General features: G+C 39.2%; 1 protein-coding gene across 2 annotated transcripts in view; it reads right to left on the bottom strand.

Annotated features, from left to right (window-relative positions):
- Positions 1 to 2,639: 2,639 nt before the first annotated feature.
- The window catches only part of LOC127623775 (runt-related transcription factor 2-like), a 57,913-nt gene continuing 49,786 nt past the window's right edge, over positions 2,640 to 10,766 (bottom strand). For both annotated transcript variants that reach the window (XM_052098282.1, XM_052098283.1), the window contains 2 exons: positions 8,960 to 9,121; positions 2,640 to 5,875 (listed from right to left, as the gene is read on the bottom strand). In XM_052098282.1, the coding sequence (XP_051954242.1) occupies positions 5,388 to 5,875; positions 8,960 to 9,121 (650 nt within the window). In that variant the 3' untranslated portion in view covers positions 2,640 to 5,387. The remainder of the gene's footprint in view (positions 5,876 to 8,959; positions 9,122 to 10,766) is intronic.

Below are 10,766 nucleotides of genomic sequence, written 5' to 3'. Positions count from 1 at the left end.
TAGATGGCATAGTTGAGCTAATGCTATTGTGTGTCAGTCACTTTCTAGTGGTGTTGAATATACTGCATATATAAAAAATGCACAAATGCTTCGGCTTGTGTCATTTATGATATTGTAGTTTTGTTCATATAAACACAATGTAACGGTTGTGTAAAAAAAGATTTACCTGGTTTTATTCAAGTCATATTATTTAAAATGACTATCAACCTGACTCTCCACCTTATCATGTTTACATATCACATATCAAAAAATCAACTTGATTTTTAGCTAAGGGTGTTACACATGCAGACTTCTTCATGAAATCTCTCTCTTCAGTCAGAGGTATGACACGCTTGCCGATACAAAATGATGGAGGGGTCACAAACATATCAAATCACTGCTATTCTCACTCTATGATTCTCTGTCACCTGGAGCTCACTAAAATAACAACAGGAGGACCGCATGAGCATAAACAACTGTAATAGTGTGATTTAGGAAGCAATTCATTGAGAAACTTTTCCTAGTAAATGAGTGTGATTATGTATGTATCTCCTCAAGGCTTGCCGTAGAATGTGCATGTTCATATGCAGCTTTCAGTGAGTAAAAAAGTAACATTCAATAAAAACAGACTGTTGTGTCTCTGCTTTCTGATTTCATTATTCATTTAGAGTAGGAGAAACACACAGGAAAAATGCTTTGTGACAGAATCACTATGGACTTCAATCAGCGTTTTGTGATAATATGCAGCTGAGGGCGATCGCAGATTAAAAACGTTCAGATCATCTTGACGTCTTCTCAGTTCTTCATTAAAAGAAGAAGCTCACTGGTCACTTGAAGTGAACACAAAAACCTGCCCCAGTGACAGAACTATACTTTTTTCACTTGCTGTTAACATGAACTCAGCAGGGAGTCCTGATGGTCAAGGGATTAACAAATTTATGCTGGAAGATGCTAATGCACTCTTCGTCTCCCTCGGTCTGGCTAGCCATTTTGTAAATGAAGCTCACACCTGAAAATCACTGGAAAAATCGGCTAGTGTGGTGCTGGCTTTGTGCGTTTGACTGATTCATTGAAACGAACCGATGCAAAAGAGTGCTTCGGTCAAGAAGCCGACATCGCTGGTTTGAAAAAACTGGACAGGCGAATTGAATGTTGAAAGACTGTCAGGGGATATGTAACATTGTAGTGTGAAAGAAGAACCTGCCAAGGTTGTTTTTTACTTGCAATTTGCAGGAATTTCAAACCTCATTATACTATATGGAAATGTGGCATGTGGGGTGTCCAGTAGCAGTTCTAGCATGTATTGCGCCTTGGGCGAAACCCGCTTCAGCACCCCAAATTTGTTGGGGGAGGGGGGGTGGTGGTTAGAAATTAGATGGCTGGTGGAGTTCAGGTCACCCACTTGTCTGTGTGGGCACCTTGCGCCTCCCCCAAATGCCAGGCAGCTACCAATGACGCACATGCCGCGCCTGCCTAAATCCGCCACTGCCTGCCACCGGCCCTGCCTCAAATGGCCACCCATGTTGCTGCAACATGTTCTTTTCTTCTCCTTTTTTCTTTAATTTTAACAATTCATGTTCAGAGGGAAAATTATGCAACAACAGTATGTCTCAAGGTCAATCGGTAAAATGTGGTGTAATTACGGCAGGCTCTTTCAAACTAACACAGACCGTTTCTAGCCAGAGTCAAGTTTGTCTTGTGCTATATGACACAGAGGTGCTGACTGGTTTGTGGGTGGACTGTCTCTTTCTCTACCTCTATTTCTGTCCATATTTCTCTCTCTCTATGTTTGGTAAGACTGTAATTGAGAGACTGATGTCAAAGGGAAAATCTTGTGGAGCTATTTCTCGACCAAAAACAATAGGCTATCAGGTACAGCACCTACTCATATACTCAGCACGCCCAAAATTACTTTAGATTTCTCTCTACTGTCTATAATTATTTATCTTTCGAGATGTTTTATCTTTGTTAGCCACACAGATTAAGGAATAGTCTCTGGCTCATTATTCTAATTGCTGAATGCAGATCGGAACGTTTACAACGTGAACCCGAAACTCGCCCTGCTTTTCCCGCTCAGTTCACTTTCAGGGAAGTCCCAAGAAGGTTCCCAGTTTAAATGGAGATGAAGGATTCGCTAATTATGCCTGTTATGTCTTGAAATATTGTGTAACAGCCCTTGATTCCTTTAAGCTTGATTTAATAGAGATCCGAAAGAGACAAACACGATACCGAAGACAGCCGTGCACATCCAAAACCATCCAAAGCAAATGTTGATCCAGTATATGATCCAAGTCAGTGCGTTCTACAGTAGTGCACAAGCCCTGAGCTGCTTTCCAGCTTTAATCTCTGGCCAGGTATCTTCAAGGTTTATTGAAACTTCAGTTAAACTGCATGTAGATGGAACAAATGCATGGACTTTTGGTCATTAGTCTTTCCCAAGCCCCATTGCGACTTTGAATCAATGTCAAAGAGAGGAAGAGAGAGAGAGAGAAAGAGAGGAAGAAAGAGAGAGAGAGAGAGAGAGAGAGAGAGAGAGAGAGAGGGGAGGGGGAGAAAGTCGAATGATTGAGATGACATATTTAAAGAGGAATACAGTAATGCCAGGAAACTATGATAGAATACTATGAGATGGAAGTGTCGGAGACAGACAAGATCATTGCAAAATATCTTTTTATTTCCCTTACAAAGAAAACTACTATAACAACATAAAAAAATAAAAAATGAGCCAATAAAAGCCAATTTCTTTCACTGTTGTCATGATCATTTCCCTGTAAACCCTCATTCTATCTAAGACCCCCATGAAATCACAATTGGTCTTTTGTACCTTTTTTTCCGTGTCTATTGGTGTTGAAGTGATCTATATGCTAGTGTACTCCAAAAAGCTGACAAAATGACATTTGTGCCGATATATGCATTTAAAATGTCAATTTTATTGATGACAACGATCTTGCACTCAGGGATGTACCCATATTTTTGTCTACTAAAATGTTCTCTAATGTGTAAAATTGATCCTCCACCCAATACCACCTACTTCTAACTAGCAAATCATGGTTTATGGCTATTGGCTACTTAAAAAAGGCAACAAGTCCAATGCTATGTCCTGTTCCATCTTCCTGTTTCAAACTGTATGCCAATGGCGGACTGATCTTACTGTGAATTCAGCAACAGTGGGTTAAAATATTGGATTAAAGTATTGGTTTCTGCTTACCAAAATTCAAATCACTGCCCTCTGTGGCCGAAGCTGGAAGTGTTGTTGAACGTATGGGCGAGTGTGAGCTTCAGTTTAGGGGTGAAATATTGACAGGGTGGTGCCAAAAGCAAAATGTTTTGTGAGTTATAAATTGTTTAATACAGTCAGCAGGAATGCCCTTAACCCAATCCCCAACCCTAAACCTAACCGTCAATGGAGTAAAAATTTTAGAGCGAAAATGCAAACATGCTCACCATTATTTATGTGAACGTGATAACTATCTGGTTTCCATTGGACAATAACCTGTGACTCTAAAGTTGCTTGCACAACACACTATTGGTTGAGCTAAAGGGAAATGTGTTTACAAATCGATGCAAAAATGTCTGATGTGGGATGGCGATAGCCAGTAACTCAGACGAATGGGATTGATTTCAGGGTACACAGACTTTTAGAAGCAACGTGTTAATTTCCCATGTGATCATGTAGTCAACAAAGAAAAAAAAAAGCGTAAAGTAATTTCATGGGGTCTATAAAGAGAAAAAGGGGAAGGAATACAAGATATGTAAAACACAGTTGTGCAAAGGAAACAAAGCATGCAAGAACCAGAGACAAATTTGTTACAAATCGCTCTTGTCCATTGAAAACTCATCAGATAAATACTAATTTACAAAAGAAAAAAATTGGATAATAATTAAACAAAACAGGGGTGGTGTATTTGATTCCAATATACAACATACACTCAGAATGTTGTAAACATTTCGTATACACTCACAGCTATTCCAATTTCTAGGTAAATGCCCTGATCATATGAAACAGTCAAAATGAACCTTGAGTTACCAAAAATGCAATACTGGACCAATGTTCAGGTAAACAAAAAGACTGTAGAGAAAATAATTCAACATAAAAACAGCTAAAAGCTTTGTTTTGTTTTTCACTTGACTGCTAGGCTTTAAAAGCAGTATTTCATTCAAAGCAGACTAAACCTTTCCAAAGTTTGGTGAGGTTTGGATAGTTCAAACTGTAATAACTGTAACAGAATCAACCTGTTGAAAACTGATTGAAATCCAGACACTGATTTGCAACATGAAATTCATAAGCAAAATGTACTATGCACCACTATATCCTAGATTTACAGTGGAATAAAATTGAGCTAAACATTTGAAACAATTACATTCCAAATAAAGTATTATTGGATGTTATTCTATCTTCATTGCTACATTGGGTAATATAGTACCTAAATTGAGAGTTCTACATGGTGTAGTTTTTTTTTGATCAGATAAATTGCTCCAGTTCTCAGGTGAGAATATCTGTATACAGTATATTCTGTACTGAGTGCAGTATATTTTCCCAGCCATTTCTAATAATTACACAATGTAAATGCCAAATATATTATCCCAACACATGCATGCAACTCAAAGAAAGCTTGATCTAACACATTGGCAAACAATTAGAGCATCCGTGGGCATTTCTTTGGTTTAAAGCTTTTGGTACCAAGCAATGTTGACATTTCTAAAATGTAGTGTACAACACTACAAAACAAAAATACCTGATTACATATGCCGTTTTGAATGTGTTAAACAGACTAAAACATACAACTTTGTGTAATTATTTAAGGCACGGATATTTTAATTACCCTAAATCACTTGCATTAACTTGAAAATAGATGCTTTATAAAAATATTCCCTCTATGACTCAAGATCCTAATACATTCATTAATATATGGCTTTATAAGTTACTTTAAATCAATTTCTTTATCAAATATGTATAACTTAAATGCTTAAGTTAAAAAAGCAAAACACTGTCTGCTTACACTAAAATGTCTCATACAGATGTGCAGTGCTTTAAACGATTTATAAAAGAAATGCCAAGTAAATAAAACATGATGCTAATGAAAACTCAAACCATCTCTGTTCCTTCAATTCCAAATATTCCCACCAATGACAATGTTTCCTAGAGGTCAAAAGATCCAGAATAATGTATTACGTCCATAGATTGAACTATCACAAAGGCATTTCAATGTAAAAAAACAAAACAAAACAATACTTCCCTTTCAAACAGTTCATAAATACTTAAAATGATATGAAAACATAAAAAAGGAAAGTAGTTCAGCAAAAAAGGATGAAAATCCAAAGGTTTGTGCTTTAAAACCATGCCATTTTTGGGGGAGTTTCCATCAGACTGGGAAAGATCTGTGTAATATACGTGGATCATTGTTCAATCAATATGGCCGCCATACTCCTTCGTCCATTCTACCAGCAGGATTGAGCAGAGTGGGGGAGTTACTATGACTACTGTCCCCCTCAACCCCTCCACTTCCATCAGCCTGGACGGGGAGATTTGGGTTGACCAAGCTGCTCCCCGTGGATGCGCTAGTACAAGGTGGCATCATCCGTGTGGGTGAGCGATCCCCCCCTGAAACCATAGAGAATTGGTATGAGCCAGTGGAGGCGCCATAGTAGAGATAGGGCGTGCTGCTGCTTTGGAAGGGTCCACTTTGACTCTGGTTGGAGCCAGGATAGGGTGGGGGTAGGTAGGTGTGGTAGTGGGCGCTGCCGAGAGACATTCCTGTGGTGACGGGGGTCGGCGTGTACGTGAAGGTGGCCGGGTAGTGCATTCTGGGACTGGAAAATCGGCTCTCGGTGAGTGAGGGAAAACCGGAGAACTGACGCTCAAACTGGCAAGGAAAAGGACTCAAATCTGTCGAACCTGTTGGAACATACACAGGAATTGGTTTTTAGAGTCTATTCAAAATGATTCAGTTGAAATTGTCAGAGATTTGGTCCAGTAGGTTAATAAAATTTAATTAAATACTTGACAAGTCCTGCAATGTGACAAATCTGGCCAATTCACTTCCATCGCAAGTGCTTCACTGATTGTTGCTTTTCTTAAAATGCTTTTTTAAAAATCACTGATTTTTGCTTTTAATTTAGTTAGTCGAAATTAGTTTTTGTGGCAATCTACATTATGCCACAAATGCTGTTGATTGAGCTTGACTTGTATTGAACCCGGAAAAATTTCTTTAAAAATGTATCCAAATGTTATCCTTGGGTATATATTGATGTTGATAAAACAAAATGAAATGGACATGTTATGTGTCAACTACCCAGCTATATTAAAACAACAACATTAACAAAAATCATAGACATGCAGAAGAGAATAGTTTATCAATTAATTGGCTTAACTTCATTGTAGTTTTTCATCCTTGTTAGACAAGTTCATGTGTATGTGTATTCATGTGTGTGTGATTATAACCGTTAGTTCATTTCCATCTCTAGGGCTGTATATATGTCACTGTATGCTTGTCTGCATTTTTAAATTGTTTCTGTGCATACAAAACTTTGTGTGTATCTGCATTCACTTGGCTGCAGCCCATAAAACACAGTTTAGATGCATAATCGTTCACACATTTGGAAGCATTTTGAGGGGTGCAAAGCAGCACTGATGTTGGCTCCTGGTACCTCCAGCACTATAAACCTTAGCAAAACTGTCCATCTGCCCTTTTGTCCTTCTTTATTCGCCTCCAAAAATCAGAAACCACTAACGGTCTGTAGCTTGTGCTAGAGCCAAGGGGTGAAGTAACAAAACGAAATGGCCTCCCCTCCCTGGCGCGGAGCTGTTTTCATAAATCACACGGCGTCTTTCTTGTCACCGTGTCTGCGTTTGTGGGCCACTTGGGTGGCATGGTTAAATGTTGGCGATTTGCAGAAGCACGGGTTGTCGCTTGAGCCCCTGTGGTGCTAACGTTAGCCATCTCTCCTTTGCCTCTGTGCCCAGCTCTGCTGCTTTTATATGCAAAATCTTTGGTTTAAGCAGCTGACGATAATGGTTCTCTAACCCCGGGCTACAGAGAGTCTGTGCTCTGAATAAAAGGTTGAATGATAAAAGCGAAAGTTTTTTTTACCAACTTACTGCACAAATGAGGGTTATGCTAAGCTATTTAAACATTCACTGGTGCTAGACACCACAAATCCAGAGACGAGACGGTAATAGTCTTGAAAACAGATGCTGCGAATGTAAAACGAATGATTTATTTGACAGAATGATTCATTTCAGGTGAACCAAACAATTATGGGTTATTTACAAGTTTAAGTCACGTCTACATAAGGTTCGATGACATCATGCAACACAGTGCAGAATGTTTTACCATCTTAAGCCACATCCACACTAATCCATTTTCATTCAAAAACTCTGTTTTCAGTTTCCTAAGTATGTGGTAATGGAGGGCATTCTGTTTTCAGGGGAGGAAAACACTGTTCTAGTGTGGATGGAGGCATAAATGTGGCGATATTAATGCATTTAAAATGTAAACGTGTCGTTTACAAATGTATACGATAATGGAGATCGTTTTCGAAACGTTCAGTTTTTGGAACAGAAAAATGCTTTTCTAGTGTGGATGGAAGGCGTAAACATAGCGATAATAATGTGTTTTCAAACGTAAACATATCAGTGTATGTTTTCCTTTGAAAACACTGCTTTCAGTTTCCTGATGTCATCGTTTTCCAATGTATGTGGTAAGTGAAGACAGTGAATTTCGAAACGCTTAGCTTTTGGTAGAGGAAAATGCCATTCTAGTGTGTATGAGAGGTGTAAACATAGTGATATCCATTTTGAAATTAAAGCGTATTACTGTATTGCGGACAAAGCCTTAAAACGATCAAATGGAGTAAAAAACAAAAACAAAAAATTCAAGCACCCCTGCTCAAGATGCTGAAATAACTGTTACGGTACTCTTATTGTTAAGCACAGACAACTGAATACATCAAAGAGCTGTGTCCTTATCTCACATCAAACCTGTTATTAACAAAAGCTCAAATTGTGCCAGCATCACATGAAAGGATGATATACCCAAATTAATTAAACATGACAGGGCAGGTGGCTGGTATCCAAAACCTGCCAACCACTACTCCAGTGAAGGAGATTCTTGTTTAATTATTTTAAGTCTCTATGGGTTCTCAAGAATGGATGAGGGTGTAGTGTCCTGGTAAGTGATAGAAAACACTTACCTGGCACTGAATCAAACAGGTATTTGCAAATGGAAACTTGTCTGTCTACATTTATTCTTTACAGGATACATTTGTGGGTGTGTGCAGGGCACATAAGGACAAATTAGCTTATGGCTGCAACTCGGGCACCAAGTGGCAGTCGGTTTCCTGAAGGTTCTTTTGGCTTTATTTGCCTTCCACTGGCTTGTTATTATGTCTCGGTCTGTTATTAACGATATACTGAACAGGATGAAAGCCATGGAAAGAGGAGAAATCTTTTTTCTTTCCTACCGAGTTTTAAAAATACGTACTTGGAGCACTGTTAACCAATCACAACCGAACAAATGTAAGATTGGGTTTCTAATTAATGCTGACATGAAGGTTTAATGCTATGTTTTGTTTAATTTGATTGACAAACCATTACAGAAAAATTATAATTCAAGAAAATTCCAGGTTAACCACTCCCAAAATGAAGCCCTACATATATATATATATATATGTATGTGGCCACTACTGTATATATTTCCTTACATAGTTTTTATGACTTTTCTATTATTATAAAATGTACAAGAGTAACAATAAGAATGAGTAGGAGTGTCCAATTGTTATTTATATAACTAGAAATCCAAAACATTTTGCATAAAATTCAAATTTCTAACAAAAAGTGCGTTATAAACATATCATGTATTTGATCTGCAAACCCCCTCCTTAACAAATGTGCATATCATAATTAAACATGTGCCCACCCCCATGCCCACTTCAGTGTTGGACGTGAGGGGTAGGGGGCACACCTGCTGGAGCTGGTTACCTGGGAGGCGTCTGGGCACATCGCTGATGGAAGGCAGGCCCGTGGCTCGGCTGGAGGAGAGGGGGGTGGTGGAGTGCACGGACGGGGAGGCCATGGGACTCAGATATGATGGGTATGTCTGGTCATATGACCACGGTGGAGAAGACTGAGCCTCACGTGGATCTAAAGGTCAAAAAAGAGAACAGGTTTTAATAGAGCAAGAAACCACAAGAGGCTGTACATCACAGTAATTTAACATGACTAAATGGAGTCCTTAGGCACAAAGTGGATCATTAGTTTTAAAAATAGTTGGCAACCACATTTGAGATAAAATTATAGACATTAATGTTCAATTAACAATAACACTTATTTGTATAAAATTAAATTTGTTGTGGTCCTTGCGAGTGTAACAGGATCCATCTGGTATGTGATAGCTGTGCGGTATGTGTAAACCTCACTCCACTGGCCTCAAGAGGCTGACTAGCCTTTAGCACCCTTGTTAGCACACCCACCTCCAATTACAGCGGTGCCGTGACCCAGATGGGAGTGAAGTTTAGGGGTGATTGTAATGGGATCTGGTACGTGAAAGCTGTGCGGTATGTGTAAATCTCATTCCACTGGCCTCAAGTGATGGACTAGTGACTGATGCTAGATGCTGTAGCCTTTAGCCTCCTCATTAGCACATCCGCCTACTATGCATGCATGGTATGCCAGTTCGAATCTTGAAGTGGATCAAGTAGGACCGGTTACACCTGTGCAATGCAATCTAGATGGTTGCCAGGGAATTGTGTTCAGAATGTTTTTTTTTTGCATTGGTATGCATTTTCTAGAGTGTTCTGGTTGGTTGCTTTGGTGTTGTTAAGTGGATGCTGGGGTGTTGCTAAGGTGTCCTGAGTAGTGTTTTTTGTGAAATGTGGTCTCTAGAGTGTTTTGGGTGATTGCTGCCACATTCCTATGTAGTTACAAAGGTGTTCTGGGTGGTTGCTAGGGTGTTGCTAGGTGTTTGCTTTGTTGTTGCTAAGGTGTTCTAAAGGGTTTTATGGTGTTGAAATGTGGTCTGTAGATTGTTTGGGTAGTTGCTGCTACATTGTCAATGTAGGTAGTTGCTAGGATGTTCTGGGTGGTTTCTAGTGTGTTGCTAGGAGGTTGATGATTATACTATGGTTTTCTGAGTGGTTTTTAGTGTGTTGCTATGTTTTCTCTTGAGTGTTCTGAGTGGTTGCTAAGTGGTTTTATTAAGGTGTTGCTAAGATGTTCTGAGTACTGTTTTTTAATACAAGGTAGATAATTGCTAGGGCGTTCTAGGTGGTTGCTAGGGTCTGTCTGTCTGTCTGTCTGTCTGTCTGTCTGTCTGTCTGTCTGTCTGTCTGTCTGTCTATCTATCTATCTATCTATCTATCTATCTATCTATCTATCTATCTATCTAATTTTATACAGAGGTCATGTGTGGTTAGCAAATACAATATGTGCACTTAGGCAAAGCATTTAAATGGATGCATTCAGTTCAAATATTTGTCTGAGGTTACATATTTCATGGCTCATAATTCAAGCTATCTGTCATGCCAAGTATCAGTTTAAAAGCAGGCAAATAATTGCTAAAGTCAACAAGGTACAGTGCATTCCTTCTCAGATTCAGTCACTTGGCTGACACTCACAGAGTTTGGCACAGTACAGAAACAATACTCCATGTTTAGGACATGCACTCTCTGAGCAGTAATTAAGGACAGGTGATATCCTGTTCTCACACTGTGACAGAGAGCGCTGCCCAAGGTTGTCCGCATTCGGTTTCCACTTGTCCATCAATGTAGCAGTGTGTGTGATTTCGGCG

Source organism: Xyrauchen texanus, chromosome 30, assembly GCF_025860055.1.
Source record: "Xyrauchen texanus isolate HMW12.3.18 chromosome 30, RBS_HiC_50CHRs, whole genome shotgun sequence".
Taxonomy (NCBI): domain Eukaryota; kingdom Metazoa; phylum Chordata; class Actinopteri; order Cypriniformes; family Catostomidae; genus Xyrauchen; species Xyrauchen texanus.
The sequence above is the reverse complement of the archived record's forward strand: the minus strand, read 5'-3'. Positions and strand labels throughout refer to the sequence as shown.